This window comes from Cnephaeus nilssonii, assembly GCF_951640355.1.
Source record: "Cnephaeus nilssonii genome assembly, chromosome: 14".
Classification (NCBI taxonomy): Eukaryota; Metazoa; Chordata; class Mammalia; order Chiroptera; family Vespertilionidae; genus Cnephaeus; species Cnephaeus nilssonii.
The window spans coordinates 27515616-27534484 of NC_137085.1; the positions used below are offsets into that span (position 1 = coordinate 27515616).

The 18869-nt window shown below is 56.2% G+C and overlaps 1 protein-coding gene across 1 annotated transcript in view; it reads left to right on the forward strand.

The window, feature by feature from the left end:
• SHB (SH2 domain containing adaptor protein B) overlaps positions 1-17899 on the forward strand; it is a 124067-nt gene extending 106168 nt beyond the window's left edge. The window contains exon 6 of the mRNA XM_079790454.1: positions 17058-17899. Coding sequence (XP_079646580.1) covers positions 17058-17241 — 184 coding nt within the window. The 3' untranslated portion in view covers positions 17242-17899. The remainder of the gene's footprint in view (positions 1-17057) is intronic.
• The last annotated feature ends 970 nt before the right edge of the window (positions 17900-18869 follow it).

Consider the following 18869-nt stretch of genomic DNA (forward strand, 5'->3'; position numbering starts at 1 on the left):
GTGGAGGGCGCTGGGGTAGCTGGGACCCGGTGGCACTGAGGGCTGCAGGCTGGAGGTACATTTCTGTTAGAACTGTTTTTCTTTCTCTCCCCTCATTGATTTATATAGTAAAGGAGAGAGTTTTCAAACAGTAGGCACGTCTGGGTCTGGGCAGGCGGGCGAGTGATTAATCTTAGTTTGTTGCTGCTGACAGCCAGGAGCAAGAAATAATAAAGGTTTACAGGGCGGGGAGGGGAGGGGATGAGGGAAGCAGCTCGCCCTTCGTCCATCAGCAGGGAGCACCGACTTCGCTTCCCTCTGCGCCCCTTGTGGGGTCAACATCTGAGGCTCAAAACACTTGGCTTCATGGTGGCTGCTGCTCCTGTGACCCCCCAGGGCAGACCCTCAAACCAAGCAGGGCCTTCCAGCCGCTGTGGGGTTCCCTGCCCAGGACACCCTACAGCCCCAGAATGCCTGGACTTCCATCGTCGGTCACCCTTTCCCCATCCCTACCCCCAAGACTAAGGCTTCAAGGAAGGCAGGGGTGTGCAGCCAGGGCACTGCCTAGCTCTGAGGAGAGGGGCCCTGGGCTCCTAGCCAACTGGCCCCCTGATCCTCTGACTCTGTGCCTCTCTGAGCTGCCAGGTGGGTGTGAGGGCTGGAGGAGGGGGAATGCCAAAGAAGCAGAGAAAGTGGCTCAGGTAGACTAGCACAGGGGTAGTTGACTTTGACTCCAGGCAGACAGTAATACAGGAGGTGGTGGGAGACTTGAGGGTAGGAGTGGTCAGCCCTGCATGTGATGGGGGAGAGGGGATTTGACAATCTATATCAAGTGGGTTTTACAGGTGTGCCAATGAAGAGGCAGTATATGTGAAGTGCTTAGCCTGTGCCTGGCATGCAGTAAGTGCTCAGTCAGTGAGTGGAAGCTCACTGTCTTTGTTATAGACTTTGGAGAGCCACCGGTTGAGGAGAGAGCTCTGTATGATCCAGAGCCTTGCAGATTGCCTGGGTCTGACCAAGAAGTCTGTCCAGCCCACATCCTCTTCCCTTTGTGGTGGTGGGAGTTTAGAGTTTATACAGGCTGCAACTCGAGAAAATCCTGCATCCCTATAACTAAGACTTGGAGTCACGCAGAGCTAGACTCAAATCCAGGCCTCCCTCTTCCTGGCTGTGTGACCTTGGGCAAGTCACTTAACCTCTCTGATCTACCGGTTCCTCATGAGAAGCTGGAGAGGATGACCACCTAAACAGGCATTACTTTTTGTCCTCGCTGTCCTGCTGCCCCTCCAGCTCTCCCTCCATGTCTTCAGAGAATGTGTTGAATACACATTCTCACCAGAACTTGATCTGGTCTGCTGCTTAGCTTGTAGGGAAGCTCTTCTAGGCAAGCCAGGATAGCTATGGTATATTAAGTACACTGAATAGAAATACTGGAGTTTAGGGGACAGGAAGACACCTTTTAGGTCACCTAGCCCCGTGCCCGGTGCAGGTAGAGAAACTGCGGCCTCAGAACGGGGAGAAGCTTGTCACTTCGTGGCTGCCCGGCCAGGCCCTGTTTCTGGCAGCATTTGAGTCAGCCTGAGACGGGGAGGGTCCACATCTCTGCTGTCCTGCCTGGAGGGTTTCACATCCTTTCAGTGCTGGAGGAGGAAAAATGAACTTTCTATTCAATTAGTGTGCAGTGTGTTTTTTCCTTCTAAAGGGTTTAATGGAAATGCTGACATTAGGAGCTGCTGCTGTAGGCAAAACAGAGGCTGCTCACACAGTCTGTGCAGGGGACTAAACAGAAACAGTGAACTTCAGAACGTGCAAGGTCCTGCCTTGCAGGATGAAAGGATGCGCCATCAAGAGACACAGTGAGGAATAATAGTGACGTTTCCCTGTATTCAGAATTACTGAGAACTTACCCCTGCCAGTGGTAGAGCATTTTCAAGGACGCCGCCCTCACCACTGACACGGCGCCTCTCCTGGACTCCGCACCTGGGGGCGGGGGGGGGGGGGTGTCTGGGGAGGACCCAGGTTCAAATCCTGACTCCACCTCTGACTGGCTACTGGGCCCCAGACCAGGCACAGGCCCCTTCCTTCCTGAGGGGTGGATTTGGAGGGAATGCCCTTTGTAGTTACAATTTTCAGAGCCACGGGGGCCTGGGTTCAGGCTGCTGAGGTGCTTTAGTGAGATGGCTTACCTCGGGCGCCTGACGTGGTTGCTTGTGCTTATAAAGAGCCAGCTTTCCCGCTGTAATAGGATGTGTTGAGAGGAGTGGGGATCATACCTTTATTTTTACAGTCACAGAATCTGGGGCTCACACCGTCACAGCGAGTGAGTGCAGAGCTGGGATTTTAACGCAGCCCAGTGCCCTCTTTCTGTCCTCTGGAGCCCTCCTCCTCCCCCTCCCCCCCAGCAGAAATACCCTCCCCCTTCCTCCCCACAGAGGCCGAGGAGCCCCGTCAGGGCCCAAGCAGATATGTGGATAGTGGGGCCCCAGGACCAAAGCCAGGTGTGCTGAGCAGGACCTGGCACAAGCCCATTGACGGGCATTTCTCTGGCACCTGTCCCAGGGCAATGGTGACAGGTAGAAGGCCAAAGACCCCCCAAGTCCTTTCCCTCTGCTTGTTGGAGTTGAGAATGTTGGGGCTCTCTCGGCGTGGCTCTGAAGTGACAGTGTTGGGATGAGTGGCCTGACTGCGGGAGTCGCCTTCTTCCCTGGGCCCCACCCTCAGGCAGCAGAAGCTGGATGCATTGCGGGATCCGGTGGTGGAGAGAGGGGCTGAAGCAGCTCGCAGGGACGGTGGTGGCCTGCACAGCTGGCCAGGTGGAGGTTTGCAGAAGCCCCACCTGACCATGGATGTGTCTAGAAGGCGGGTCAGGAGGGAAGAACTGGCTGCCGAGGAGGGTGTCCCAGTTCCGCGAAGGGCCAGGGCCGTGGGCGTAGAAAGGAGAGCGTGTCGTGGTAGAACTGACGAGGGTGAGAAAGCAAGGATTTGAGGACCCCGTCCAGATTTCTGAACACGGGATGAGTCGGGGTGTCGCCACCTGCAACCTGGAATGGTCCGTTCTGAAAAGATCCAGAAAAACATGTTCCCATTAACTGAGCTGCCCTTTCTACCACTGCCCCTATCCCCGGGGCCAGAGGTGCCCGCGCTCTCACTGCCAGCCCATCTCCAGAGCACCCCCAGCCTGGGATGCCAACCGTGCCTGCTGGTGGACTGCGTCTCCCTTTCCAACCTGCGGGGTCTCCCCCATTGTCCCAGCCAGGCATTCAGTGTTGACTTTCGCTCCCCAGAGAGCGCCCTGGTCCCTCCCAGTGGCTGAGCCACCCCGATTACATTTCCAGCTGGTTTTTAATTCTCCCCTATCAGCCCGCAGACGTCTGTCTGTGTAGCTCGCCGGCCAGGAACGGCATTCCAGCTGCCCTTCCGTCGCCAGGAAACCTCTCGTGCCCTGGGACAGCTTCCTTTCTGAGGCGCTGGGTGGTCTCCAAATGAGAAAAACATTTCTTTCCAATCGCATTCCTAACATCTTGCTAATATGACTTATTTAATAATATTTTTGCAAAAGCCATCTGGGAATGGCTTGGTTGGGAACTTGGGGAGGGCATGTGGGGTGCTGCAGGGACAGGGACAGGCCATGGCGACAGACACAGACCTTGTATCGGTCGTCAGCGAAGGGCAGCCACGTGGAGACGGATGCAGCCACGTGGAGACGGACCAGCGCCCGAGTCCCACTGCTTCCACCATCTGTGAGGGTCGCCAGCCAGTAGCTTCACGGCTCTGCGCCTCGCAGCCCTAAGGCTCAGGGACACGGTGGAAGTGAAAGCGCTTTGTAAACCAGGAGAGGCTTAGGCATGCAGGTGGGGTTATTTGCAGAGCCTGTGTGCTTCCCCCGAGAAAGCGCCCGTGGGCTTATCTTGCTTAGTGAGGGCTGGGTAAACAACTCCGGGCCCCCAGAGGAGGCAGGGTCAGCCCCCACCTAGAGGCACTTGGCGGAGCTCCAGCAATAGCTTCATCTCCCAGAATCCCAAGAGGCAGGGTCACTGTTCCCCTCGGGCCCTTACAGCCAGAAGAAGCGTGTTGAACCATCAGGGCCCAGACCCTGGCTTTCAGGTGGGCCAACGGGCACAGGAGGGAAGAGGCCCCTCCCAAGGTCCCGCAGCGAGTTGCTGGCGGAGCCCAGATGTCTCGACTCTCATCCTGGGGTTATTACCCTTCCGAGCCTCGTAGCACTGTCGTTTCTTGCCCCTTTTTATCCATAATCATTCTTGATATTTGAGGCAGATTTAGCAAATTGGATGTCAGACTTTACAGCCCTTGTCTTTGTTCCCACAGTTCAGATGCTAAAGCTATAAACATGTTTTGCTGTGTGTGTGACCCTCACACTCCTGCACACTCTTCAGCGTGGCTGCAGCAGGGACCGCTCCGCCGCCCTGGCTCTCAGCGCCTCACACCTGCCCACTGAGCAGCCACCACCCTCCTTCCAGCCACGGGTGCTTTCTGCCACTTTTAATGATTTTTTTAAAAAAGATTACTTTGCCCAAGAGGAATATCAGAAACAATTGGGTTTGGCAAAGCCGGCTTATTAGAAATGCTTTAATTAGAACCTTTCTCCCCCTGCTGTTTTCCTTTTGAAAACCCACATGCTGCTCACAGCTCTAGGCGGCTTGGGGACCAGCCTGCCACATTCTTAGCCCAGACTTTCAGGGCAGGACTGACGAACAAGTCAGCAGTGTGGCTGTTCCTGCTGCGTTCCTATCATGCACTAGGCCTTCGGCCGAGTGGGAGGATAGATGAAGGCACATCAGATGCTTCTAGGGGGAAATGCAGGCAGGTGAGTGCTGTGATGGAGAGAGGCGTGGCAGAGAATAAGTGAGGGAGGAAGCAAGTAAGTCTGACCAGGGGCACCTTAGACGGCCCCCTGGAGGAGGTGGCATCTGAGCAGGGCCTTGGAGAACAGTAGTAATTTAGGGGGAAGTAACAGCAGGTAGGGTGGGTGGTGATGTTTGGGATTCGAGGAAGCGGTCTCTGCAGTATCCCCTCTCCCTAGGGTCCCAACTTGAGTTTTTAATTGTCTGCTCCACATAAGCTCTCCATTGGCCCAGGTGACCAATAATATGTGGACAGAGAGACGTGCCTTGTAAACTGAAGTCCCAGACAGCTCTCTCCTGCTCCCCACAGCACCCCCACTTTGTCCTCAAGGAAAAGGGCTGAGAGGCAGGGGGCTTGCGCTCTGCAGCCCCAGTCCTCTTCCTGCCCACCATTTCCTCCCACCGCCCGACTTGCCATGGTTTCCCCCTGACACTAAAGGTGTGCACCCACCCAGGCTGAGCATGGCCTCCCGGCAAACACATTTGCACAGTGCCTGGTGGGCTCTTTGCAGTCCCCGGTACCTGGTGTTAGACATTGACTTGAACAGCCCTCTGCAGTGTGTATCCTCTTAGGCGGGTAGGATTATGCCGGTGGTGATGATTAAAAACTCAGAGCAGCATCTGAGTTCTGACACAGATGATGGTAAAGCCACCAAGGCGGCAAGTGCATGAGATCGCATGCTCTGGGCACACCCAGATTTCCAGATCACAGTCTCCAAATACTAGCATAATCCTATTTTGAGTTCAGATTTTCAGGCTAGAAAAGTACTTTTCCTGTCTTGAATTGTTCCAGTCTTAACCAAAGGAAAATCTTCCATGAAGAATCCAGGGTTGGCTGTTGGACTGTGGTGGGAGCTGCGCTTTCAAAAAGCAATCAGTTCTGATAGTAACTTTTGGGGACTCAATTACTTGCAGCCAGGCTGGAAAAGAAACCGCTATAATTAATGTGGTCAAACCCTAGCCAGATAATAAAATGAAAGCTTTGTTGTGTATCAAGGCAGAAATCAGTTTCATTAGGGAGCAAAGAGCCAGAGATTTAATATTGAGAGAATTCTCCACCCTGTGGACAGAGATTGTCAAGAAGCTGCCGGAATGAATGCCCAACATGAGACAGGCGCCCTCCAGAACCCAGATCACTAAGGGCTGACCGTGACCTTTCACAATTGCGTTTGCAGACCTCGCGAGTGAGGCAAGGCCAGTGGGCTTTGCTCCCTAATGTTCTCAGGCTGGTGCGCCTTTTGGTTTTGATCAAGGGGTGAGTTGTCCTTACCCAACCACACTTGCCTATCACTAAGGTCCTGTTCTTTGGGACCCGGGAGGAGGTAGAAGAGAGAGGTGGACGCAGGAGGTCAGTGGACACCTGAAAGGAGGTGCATGAAGATGTTGGGTGTCCACATTGATGGTGGGGTGCTGGCTAAGAGGGACAGACCCACAGGACGCAGTCCGCAGTGTGATAGTGCGCAGTGGGCGCGGCCAGGGTGGGAAGGGGCAGGAGAGCCTGCCCTGTGAGGACAGCTGGAGAGAGAGAAGCAGCGCGGGTCTGCTCCCTCTTCGTCTTCCAGTGTCTAAGGGGCCTCCCCAGGGCAGAAGGGGCACCTGTGGCCTTCAGGGCCCCGAGCTCGGGGCGGGGCTCCCACCACTAAGCTGCTTAGGTCACACTTCAGCTCGGATCGTGGGAGGGCTCCCCATGGGAGAGCCGCCCACGGTTGGAAGGGCTGTGTGGTGGGGAATCAGCTCCCCAACACTGGAGTAAGCAACAAAAGCTGGGCGCGAAACGTTGTGAATGTTACAAAGGAGTTTCCAGCATCAGAGAATCAGAAGGTGGTTCTCAAATGTGAAGGTCCATCCGCGTCTCTTGGAGAGCATATTCAGAGCAGATTCTGGTTCCAAATAGGCCTGGGAGCCACGGGCTGGACAAGGCCCCGGGGCCTGATGTGAGCATCGGGGGCACGTGTGGATGGAGAGGCTATTTTTGAGTTCCCTGCACTCCTCCTCCAACCCTGGGACTCTGGGGTGTCTGTAAGGAAGGTGAGTCCTTCTGTTTAACATCTGAATAGTCGGTAATTCCTTCCTCATCATGTGGCCTGAGCATCTCCCACGTGCCAAGCTTCACAGGTTTGCGGGACATCGGCGGTCACCTCCCCTGTCCCTTCCTCGTATAGATGAGGACACTGAGGCCCAAGAGGACGGGAGCCAAGGCTGGGGCTAGGTCCCAATGTCCAGTTCAGAGCTCTTTTCGCCTGCTTCCAGTAGACTGCAGAGAACATTGTAAACTGCTCCCCATTTCACAGATGAAGAAACTGAGGCCCAGTCCCCCAGGGCTGTTGGGAGGTTTTCCACTGAGAACCACTGTCATTTATGTGATCAGCCAGGGCGTCTGGGTGGCTTGCAGGGAGGAGAACAGGATCCTCGGGTTAGACGCAGGCTGCTGAGCAGGCAGATCTGTTGTAAGTTGCGGTTTGTAAAGGTCCTTCCGGATCTCCCTTCTTTACTTTCTTTTTTCTTTTTCTTTTTTTAAGTAAAACTGCTTTGTGGGTGAGCCCCCTTCCTTGCTGTGCTAATGAATGCCCTGGGTCAGTTAGCAGGGAAGCCCCCGCTAGGACAGGAGCCTGCAGGAGGGTAGTAAGGGTACACACAGTGCTTTCAGGATAAGAATGGTAATTGGGGATTGCAGCTTCCTCCTCCTCCCTGCACACCCACCCTCTTCCCCGCTCTCCACCTTGTCACACCCACTGGTAGTGCCCCAGAGTCCCCTTCCGCTGATGGCACAGCACTGAGGCGGGGGAGGGGGGCATTCTGACCCCTGATCCACTGGGGAATGAGAGCAAACTCCACCCCCTGGGCCACAGTGTCACCTGTAAAATGGGGACAGGGAACCAGTGGTCTCAAAAGCCTCTGCTTAGTATCTTGTCTCCCTCAGAAATGTTGACTATTGAGCAACACACACAGTAGCCTCTTAATAAATGCCATAGACCACCTATGACCAGGATATTTAAACAAAAAAAAACCTCTTTCCTCCTCATTTCTGTGTGTTCATGTGGGCCCCCTTGTGTAACAGCGTGCTCTCAAGTGTCTGCAATGCTGCTTGATGGTGGGGGAAATGGATCGCAGGAAGTAAACACCCTGCCCATCGTCCCCGGCGACAGAGATGGGGCCGGACCCCAGGCCTCCTGCTCCAGCCAGGCGGGCTGCCCAGCTGGAGGCGGTGGTCCTGCAGCCAGGAGGCTGCCTGGCCACCCATGGCTTCTGGGCTGCCAACATGGCCGTGGACAACAGGCCAGGCAGACGGGCAGACACGCTTAGTGCTCTGCCTGGGCAGCAAAACAAACCAGATGGGCAGCAACTTGTACACAGGCTCCTGCAGAGCTGGGGGGGGGGGGGGGGGGGGGGATAGCATGTCAGACCCCTGAGCCTCCGCACCTGCCCTACTTGCTCATGCACTGTCCATCCCAGACCTCAGGACAGCCCTTATGGCAGGTGGTGAACACGCCCTTACACAGATGAGGGAACAGTGCAGCTCACAAGGGACAGGGTGGGGACTAAGACCCGGACCTGGGTCACCCAGGTCTGCACATGGTGCTTCCTGCCCTTGTGTCTTTTGGAGTTGTCCTGCCGCCCTCACCCAGGAGTGCCCCGTTGTGTCGCTCCCCGCCTCCCCGGGGTTAACCCCAGGTTTCCGGCTCCCCTTCACCTATAAAAGCCCATGCGCCCCTCAAAGTCCCCTCCTCGGCAGCTGGTGCTCGCCCCCACGACTGGCTTTGCCCAGCAGGGTGCCTGTTCCCTTCGTCTGCTGGTTGGGCGTGGGGTGGGCGTTTGGTCCTTGGGAACAGCCTGGAGCACTTCGCAGTCAAGCTGCTTAGCAAATTCTGTGTTGTCTCTTAAGCCCTTTAAATAAGGAGCCAGGTGACCCAGCTTTGACCAAATGTTCACGCTTCCTTCACGTGGAAGGTCTCACTTCTCTCAGCTGCTGTGAAGGGTGGCCTCTTGCCGTTCCCGTTTCATAGGTGAAGCTGAGGCACTGGCCTGGTGCGGGGGGGGGGGCTCTCCTCTTGGCACTGCTGGCACTGGGGCTGGCTTGCTCTTTGCTCTGAGGACTGTTCTATGCATAGTGGCTGTTTAGCTCCCACCTACCGTAAATGCCAGCAGCACCTGTTTGCAGACATTGCCCAGCATCCCCGGGGAGGGGGAGACTTGCCTGGTGAGAACCACTGCTCCCAGGAGAGTGTGGCTGGGAGGGCTTTGTCCTATAGGAGGAGGACCACCCTGGGCCTGAATGCTTCCTGTCCACCCCATTGGCACCGGCCTGAGGGGGCCTGCTTTTGTCACCCTGCCGTCCCCAAGCCTGGGATCCACTGTGCCCAGTGCTGCCCACCTTTCTCCTGCGTCCTGCCCTGCCTGGGGTCCTCCTGGCTGGCGCCTGGGTGGCCCCCGCCCTCTTGGGTTGTCCCTCGTTGGCTTGAGAACTTCAGGCTGGAGGGGACCCCCTTCACCTTTCCCAAAAGGGGACGCTGGGGGCCCAGGAGAGGGGACTTGCCCAGCCATTGACATCAGTGGAATCAGAGTTTGAACCCAGGTATCTAACTTCAGTCCCACCACCACCACCAACCCCACCCATCCCGAACACAAAAGGGCCTTTGTGTTCCTAGAAAAGGCCTCATTAGATGTAAAAGGCGGGGGGCGGCGGGGGGGGGACCACACAGACCCTCTTTCCTCTTCCTAAAGCCCTGACAACATATCTCCCATCACCTCCCACCCCTACCTCACCCTCCCCTTGTAGTTTTCATGTGCAGTTGGCCGACCTCCAAGCATCATTACCCTCCCACTTGCACACCTGCAGTAATGGGAAGCTCACTCCCCACACTGTCGGCCTTGATCATTAAAACCCTCCCGCCTGACACTTCGTTAGTCTTCTCCTGAGGAAATTGCCCCAGTGGGTCCATCGTGACCTGCCTGTTGCTCTGTGTGGCACAAAGCAAGCCTTGTGCGTGCCCACTTTTGCCGGCGAGGCGCCTGCCAGCTCCCCTCCCGCCTGGAGACGGCTTTCGTCATGATTTACTGAAGGCCCTCACCCTGGGCCGCCGACTTGGAGCTTGAGAAATGCCCAGGTGTCTCAGGAAGGCTAATCGCTGCCGGTGCGTTTATTGAAACCTAATTATTTGGTTGTAAATCAAGTCATTTGGCTCAATGGCGTTTACATGTAGGCCTTAGTTTGCAATAACCTAGCTTACGTGTCTTTGGCTTGCCACTATGACAAGGCTGTTTCCGAAGGCAGAAGGTGATGTGCAGACATTTGCTGTGTGACCTTGTAAACCCCTCCCCCCCACCCCCAGGACTCTCGAATCTCAGCTGGAAGGGGGCTCCGTGTCCCCCACTCCTAGCACTGCACTGTTGGAGAGAGCCCGTCACACAGCGAGAACTACTCCCGGGCTGGTCCCTGACCCTGATGGCCTCTCACTGTGACCTGGGCAAGTTGCTTCTCCCTCTGGCCCTCGGTCTTCTCATCTGCGCAGACAATGCCAGCCTTGCCTGCTTCTCTGTGAAGCCACAAGTTGGTCCAGCGTGGACCAGGGGCAACGGTGGTTTCCAGGGCCTGTGTTGGAAGTTCACAGCGCGTGCACATGCTAGCCTGCACACAGCAGGCCCTCGGGAGGTGTCGACGAAGTATCTGTCCCCTGAAGGCCCCCGTCATTTGAGATCTGGGTATTTCCCCGGCCACAGGCCAGGTGCTCTCCTCAGAGCAGGCGTCTCTGCAGGCACACAGGCCGTTTCTGGAGGGGCTGCACCCTGCGCATAGGTGTGGCAAGGAAAGTTTCTCTACAGACCCAGGAAAATGTCCCCTCTCCTTGGAGGTGGAAGAGAGGGTGGGAGGGCAGGAGGCTGTCTGAGTCCTGGAGCCATCTGCTTGCAGAGGCAGCATTGCCAACAGTGGGGTGGGCTCGTGGCAGGAACTACCTGTTTTGCCGGCCCCTGCATGGCCACAGAGGCAGGAGGTGTCTTGCCAAGTTCCCCCTCCAGACCAGGTCCCTCCGGAAGCTCCCTTGCCAAGGTCACAGCAGATCAGCATTAGAGCCAGGCCTAGCGCATCCCCCTCTCTCCACTGATTCCGTTTACGCCCATATTCACCAGCTTGAGTGCACGCCTGTGGGGGCAGAAGGGCCCGTCGGCTGGTCTCGTGCCCTGTCCGTGCTGAGCACAGGGTGCTGTTCCCTTGGCTCCAAGAGTGAGCTGGTTGCTGTGTGTTCATGGAGGTCAGGGGCCTGTGACAGCTCTCTCCCTTGAGAATTATCCTGCAACCAATTGTCGAGTAAATTTCAAATGTACAGTCTCTTTCAGTCTCTGCTTTCACAGATCTGGCCCCAGGAATCTTTGAACATGTAACACTCATCCTTAATTAAAATGACTCCACAAGAGGCGGTCCATTTAGACCAAAAAAAATACACCCATTGAGAGTTCTACTGGGCCCCAGAGTGGGCAGGGCCTGGCCGGCAGGAATCCCATGGCTTTTGGAACTTGTCTCACACTCATGTGTTGTTCTTTAGGCCTGGGCAGGGGCGCTGGCCAGCTCGGTAGCCCAGCAATGCTTTCCTTTAGAATCCCAAGGAAAGAGGAAGGTTTGACCCATCCTTCCCTGTGGTCTTCTCAGGCAAGACCTTTCTGATTTAAGAGGCACCTGCCTTTGTCCCCCTGTAGGTGGGACCCTCCGGGTGCTCCCCATGGCTGTGTCCCTCGCTAAGCTTGCTCTGCAGAACCTCGCTGGTTCGTCCTGGGACGAGTACTCACCAAAGCAGCCACGGGGTCTGGCCTCGGGGGAGGCAGCTTCTACACTGGCTGGGCCACACCAGTGGGGGGTCAAGGTGGAGTGGCCACCAGCCTGCCCTGGGGAGCTTACAGTCCAGAGGTCCTCATTTCCCTGGCTCAGGGTAGACCCTCACTGGATAACTGCTGGGTGAATGGATGGATGGACAGACAGATAGACTGTGCCAGGCATGTGCTGAGGGCTTGTCCTGCTGAGAAATGTCACCACGAACAGACAGGGTTCGTGACCTCAGGAGCTCACGGAGCTGCAGGAAAGCCAGGTCTCAGGACAGAGTCCCAAGAGCCACCTGGACACCTGGTCCATCTGCTTGGGTGGTGAGTAGGGAAGACGAGGCTACAGTGGCAACTTCAGGACCCTGGATGCTGTCCGAGGGCTGAGAACACAGGCTCAGGGTCAGACAGACAGAGTGAAATCCTGGCCCCTCTGTGTCCCGTGGGACAAGGCACACCACCTCCCGCAGCCTCGGTTTCCCCATCTGTAAACAGTGATCGTTACACCAACAGAGCAACTTACTGTGAGCTTAAGTGAGATAAAGTGTGGCAACAGCTCAGCTTGGTGCCTGGCGCACAGTGGGGGCTCGAGCAGTGCCAGTGCGGTGTCGTTCATCCTGCAGTGGCGGTGGGGAGCCAGGGACAATGTTCCGGGGCATCTTGGGCAAGAGGGTATCCCCGTCAAGATAGCAGCGCCCCAACTGCCTTTGACAGAGGTGCACAGAGACTCCTGCCACTGGGGCTGCACGCTGGTCCCAGAGGGCAATTTCCTCGCCTTCTCCCACATAAATATTATATGCAAGTATTTTTAAGTAATTTCATCATGAAAAGAAGCGATTTAACATAAGTATTACCCAGGATTCTTCATGAAATATGCATCAAGCAATTAGGTCTAAAAGCGAGAGGTGAGGCCTCGCGCCCTGCTCGGGCCGGCAGCTGCGGGCTGAGTGATGTTTTATTAAAGCCCGTGATTATGGGACGAGGTGGGGCCTGTTATTAGGCTGGCGCGCCAGGCGTGTTTGATGATCCTGGTGATGAGGAGGTGCTTTTTGTGATGATAATGAGCGATCTGAAGGCCGTGACAGCCCCGGCTCCCCCAGCCTCAGAGCCTTACGAGACTCATCAGACAGGTCAGCCACCAGAGACACCCCTGATTGTGACTTTGCTCTCGCAAGATGTCCTATCAAAGGAGACAGGGCTGCGCGGGAGCTGGACAGGTGGTGGCAGACTGTCTGGACCGCCCCGGGGACCGCTGCCTCTCCAGAGGGAGAGTGGGGATGGGGGTGGCCAGGACGCGAGGGCCCTGGGTTCTGCTGTAGCCGAAGCCCTCCTTGTTGTGTGCATCGGGGCCAGAGTGTTGCTCTCTCTGAACTCAGTTTCCACCCAAGTGCCCGGGAGGGTGAGAGGAGATGGTCCCCAGGCCGCTGTGGCTCCAGGGCCGCTGTCCGAGCGGCAGAGCATCTCTGTGCGCACTGGTTGTCTGGTGCACCCTCCGTCCCCCGGGAAACTTTAGCTTTTTCTCTTCCTGTGCTTGATGTCTTCTGTGTAGAGTTGGGAGTCTACAGCCACGTCTGGCAGCTGTTTTTAAGTATTCAGCTGTTAGGTGGCATCTCGTGGCAACCCTGTGGCCCATCAGGACACGTTGTGACAACACATCTCTTGGGTGTGTTTTGACGAGGCTTTGCCTGACCTTTGCCTGAGTCGGGGTTTGACAGGTTGTCTCGGAAAGAAAGCCTGCTCACCTCTCAGAGCCTGCCGGCCCCGTGGGATGGGTCACCACCCTGCCTCCGTGCCGGGGCTGCGCTGGCCAGGACCCGCCATCTGCCGGGCAGCGTCGGCGCCTTGGGGACTGTCTCTGGAGCGGATGGTGGGCTCTGGGAAAGGCCTGCCCGCCGTGTGGCCGGGGGTCAGCGTCTTCCCCCTGAGCCTCCGTGCTCAGCACACGGCCTGGCTCACAGGAAGTGCCCAGGGAACATCGGCCCTGAAGGCCATGTGGGCAGGGGCCCAGTGAGAGTAGGACAGGGGCCCAGGGGCAGCAGTGGAGGGGGGTGTGGGTGCCTCCAGGCCCCTTCCTGCAAGAAGCCCTCGCGGAGTAGGCAGGGATTGTGCTTACACACGGGGAATCCAGAGCCTTAGGCCCAGAAGCGCCCTCAGAGACCATCCGCCAGGCGCCCCAGGGACCCACTGGGGACGGGGACAGCCACAGGGCACAGTGCCGGAGCCCAGGAGGACGGCCACGCCTGCAGGGTTCCCATTGGGAGGGCCCGCTTTTGGCCTTTCAACCTGTGCCAGGGAACGGTCAGGCCATGGCTGAGGCTGGGGTCTCAGGGTCCGAGTTCTCTGCCGAACCTCATGACTGGCCTGCCCCCTGGCACAGCCCGGCTCAGTTATAACCTAGCATGTACGGAAATACAAGCGTCAGGCAGTAGGCCTGGAGGGTCAGGAAGGAGTTCAGGAGGCTCCCTACCTCGCACGCACCCATGTCTGTTGGGGGGGTGGGCGGGCATCAGTGTCGAATCTCTAATACCTGGTGGCTGCATCGACCCCATGGCCTGGGACGGGCGCTTCTGCCTCCATTTCTGGCTGCGTCAGCTGTTGCCACCATCACAGCCACGGCCCTTGCTGGATGTTCTGATAGCGACCTGTGTGAGACTGTCCCGTTAGCCCATGTGAGTGGCTTTCCTTAATCTCCTTAAAAATTCAGTCAGCTCTCCCTGCAGCTCCGTGCCTGCGCGCCAGCCGTGGTGCAGACTCGCTCAGGCCAGCTGCTGCGATCCTGTCTCACACCCTACACTCTGCACCCCAGCCATACATACACTGAGGGGCCAGATTATTATGATCTCTGAACGCATAATAATCTGGCCACGCGGTGTACTTCTCTTGAGTACCTCATTTATTTTATATCACAGATACTATAAATCGTGCACCTGATTAGTTTTCCCCTTTGCACTGGCTGACAGAAAGCTCAGGGCAAATAGGTGGTTGATCTCCAGCAAAAGTCTAGAATACTTTTGGTACCCATTTGAGATACAAATACACTGAGTGGCCTGATTATTATGCGTTCAGAGATCATAATAATCTGGCGACTCAGTGTATGTGAGAGCATGGTCTGGCACCCCAAAACACGGCTCCACTCAGCTCACAAAGGGGCATGATGTGCCCGAGGTCCTGCCCTCCCTGCCTGAGCCTGAACTCCTCTGCAGCTCCAGCCCCTTGTCTCCCCACACTCACCCCAAGCTTTTTTCACTAGTCCCAGTTTCCTTAGCCTCGTTCAAGCAATTACGGCCCTTTGCAGGCCGGCAAAGGTCTGCAGTCTCCCCAGTGCGGTGGGTGGCCGAGTCTTCGCTCAAAGGAGGCTACACGTCTTTCATTGCACGCACACCGTTTCCTTCCTAACAGCTTAAGCAAGTGCACCTCCTGCTTCTCAGATGTGTCAGGCAATTCTCCAATGAAATGACCCTTCACTGCGGAGCAGAACTTGCCACAGGCTCTGTAATTAGAACATTGTCAGCCTTAAAAAATCTTGATTTAAATTTCAGTTCTTTACAGGAATTATTCTCTCTTGAAACATAATTGCTCTCCAAACGATTTCCTTTAAGCCGAGGGTGACATCTCTAAATACGTTATTACGAGCAAATGTATTGCTCAGTGCCTGCACTTCATTAAGCATTTGCTCTGCCCGTTTGAAAATGGTCCCAGTGTCCAAATGGATGCGTTAATAGGACAGGCGCTCGTGGCGAGGGGAGCCCAGTCCTGACTGGGAGAGGCGTGCGAGCCCTCGGTGCCCCCGGGACCGCAGCCAGAGCTAGAAGGGCCGGAGCTTAGAAAGGAAGCCTGTGTCCACACGGAGCGCTCAGCCTCACCCGGCGTGGGCCTTGGTCTCCTGGACGCCAGACCCTGGTCGCAAATTATCAGTGTCCAGACACCATAACTCGGAGGAGGCGGCAGGAGGTCGGAGCCCCAGCTTCCTCACTAAGTGACAGATACTTAGTGCTTCGGAGACCTCAGCATCCACAGATGTGGCAGCAAAACCCTAAGGGCCAGGCTTGGAACTGAGTGGGCAGGAAAAGGGCAACCTGGGCACAGGCAGGTTGATGGAGAGGGAGAGATCCGATGTGGCCAGGGCCCTGGGTGGGGGGTGTGAGAGGTCCTCTCGGGCCAGGTGGGAGCAGCATGGCCTCCACAGTCCCTGAGCTGCACCCCACCCAGCATGCTGGTACAGCTGGCAGGCTGCAAGGGGCACGGGGCACAGGGCTGTGCTCTGATCTCCAAGGAACCCACCCACTACCCTTTGTAGCAGGTGCTGGGCATGGTGGACACAGACCTTACTCAGGAATTCTTAGGAATTTGGAAGGTGGATAAGTAATCTATAATAATAAAAGCATACTATGCTAATTAGACCCGACGTCCTTCTGGATGTCCTTCCGGGACGAAGCTGGAGCTGCAACCACTGCGGCTGTGAGGGAGGGAATCGAGGCAGCTGCGGCTGTGAAGGCCTACTCTTGCACAAATTTCGTGCATTGGGCCTCTAGTTATAAGAAAGCAGGTGCAGATGGAGGCATGATCCTCCATCATGTGCTGGTCCTCGGTGCAGGCAGAGGACGGAGCTCTGCCTGTGGGAGCCTGGAAGACTTCCTGGCAGAGGAAACTCTCAGGCTGGGCCTTGGAGAAGGAGGCAGGGTTTGCTGAGCAGAGGGAGGAAGAGGGGAGAGTGCCTGCCCAGGGGCAGCTCTGAGAAAGAGCAAATTTTTCCCTTAGTCCATTGGCTAAAACTAATCACACGGGTACAGTAGCTGCAGGGAAGCTGGGAAATGTAGTCCCAGCTGGGCAGTCCCTTCCTTCCCAGTGACAGTTCCATACTGTATTGAATGGCACAAAGCAAACGCCTCTGCCCCACCTACTGCCTGTCATCCCTGCCACACTCTGTCCTCGTCTGAAAATTGGGGGTGATGACTCCTGCCTGCCCACTTGTCAGGCATCCGGGACTCACACTTTGCATCTTCCATGGAAAGGATTAAATACATGACTGCATGCGGGACAGGAAGACGGACCGAGGTCTTGAGGTGGGGTGTCTGCTGCTGGTTCCCAGTTTGATGCTGGGACTAGGGGAGCCCCTAGGCGCAGCTGCATTTTGGCCGGGCCTGGGCTTTGGACCTGACTTGGAGAGGTACTTCATGGCTGGGATCTCAGCAAGGAACCTTTGCGCCTTATAGCCAGAGGGGTAGTTCTCCAGGTCATGAGTGTGAATACGTGACATGTGCTTGTTCACAGCAAAATCTCGAGTGGCTCTCGGAGAAATTGCTTGCCTGGCCCTCAGCCCTCCTGCACCTGCCCCCTGGGCCTGAGCAGTGTGGCTGCCTGGCCTTTGTCATCCTGCACATCCTAACACCCTCTGTGTTTTGTTCACAGGAGCAACCAGGGCTTTATGCACATGAAACTGGCCAAAACCAAAGAGAAGTACATTCTGGGTCAGAACAGCCCCCCGTTCGACAGTGTCCCCGAAGTCATCCATTACTACACCACCAGGAAGCTGCCCATCAAAGGCGCCGAGCACTTGTCCCTCCTCTACCCTGTGGCTGTGCGGACCCTGTGAGAGGCCCAGCCTCGCCCTGCGCTGACAGGGCCCAGACCTGGAGGAGCCAGAGCCCCCGCCGACCAGCGTGTCCAGTTCGTGTCGTGTGTATGGTACTAGCACACCACTGCATGTCTCTAGAATGCTGTTGCCACTAAGGGGGCTGGGAAAGGCCTGGATAAAGACAGAGGGACGGCCAACAAGCCACCCCAGCCCCCACCCACCCCCCCTTCCTTGAGTTTCTGTGAATTAAAATATTTGCAAATCCAAAGAGATGCCTTGCAGGATGAACAAAGGCAAGCAGCTCCGAGGGGAGGGCCGGGCGGGAACTGCCTGGTTGCAGCGCTTTGTTCTCCAGCTGTCAGGAATTCACACCTGTGCGGGGAGCACAGCTTTCCCACCAGGGCCCCACTGCTGTGGGGGAGCCAAACGCTGGTGCTGGGAGAGCTGGAAGGCCCGGAGTCCTGCCTCCCCTCTGGTGTGCGTGTGTCTGTGTGTGTGTGTGTGTGAGTGTGCGCACATCCGTCACACACAGAATGTGAGTAAACCCTCTAATCTACTTTATCACTCGGTGTAATCATTAGATCTTCAAGGAATCATTGTGCGGTCAAAAAGAGGATTCAATTATTTATGACTAGGGTGTGTAAATAAAATAGTCATTTAATATGTATTCTCATCCCTTTTTTTATGTACCACCGAGGGTGTCTGAGGGGCCAGTGCTTACCACTGGTGTGTCGCCTGAGCATGGGTGGTGGGAGGGAGGGAGCAGAGCCCCAGCTCAGGGCTGAGGCAGTGGGTGGGGCAGAGGGGTTTGCTTTGTCCCCTGAGAGCCAACTTGCAGGAAGGTGCAGCCAGTTCCACGTTCAGGCTCCAGCATGGTCACCTCAAATGTTGACCCAATAACAAGACTCTCCCCATTATTTGGCCTGGCAACCCTGTGAGGCATTTAACATATGGGGGAAGGGAGGCTCAGAGAGGGAAAGGAACTCACCCAAGGTCACACAGCCCATAAGCAGAGGAGGCTCTTGAGCCCAGACTGGCAGACGCCATGGCCAGTGCTTTGGCTCTCCATGGCCTCGCTGTCATCCCGCTCCTGGGAGAGAGCAAATCCTGACTCTCCTGGGACATGAGCCCTGCTGGTCCTCCACACTGTTTTCACACAAAAACACTCCCACACAGCCCGGCCGGTGTGGCTCAGGTGAGTGTCAACCTATGAACCCGGAGGTCACGGTTCGATTCCTGGTCAGGGCACATGCCTGGGTTGCAGGCTCAGTCCCCAGTGTGTGGCATGCAGGAGGCAGCTGAGCAATGATTTGCTCTCATTATTGATGTTTCTATCTCTCCCTCTCCCTTTCTCTCTAAAATCAATAAAAATATAAAGATAAATTGTTTAAGAAAAACACACTCCCACACAGACTCCCCTCTATCTCATCCCTGTCCTTGCGGGGAGCAGGGATTCTCCCCACAGGTTCGGGGCAGACCAGGCTGCTGTTACTCAGCCCCCTCCTTTCCTGCCTCCTCACCGCCACACTGTGGCCAAATGAGGATGGAAGAAATAGAAGAATCGCAGCCCGAAAGGAGTTTCCAGTCTCAGAGCCTCCACCAGGCGCCCACCGTCCGCCTGCCCCATGGTCCACGGGGAATGGAAG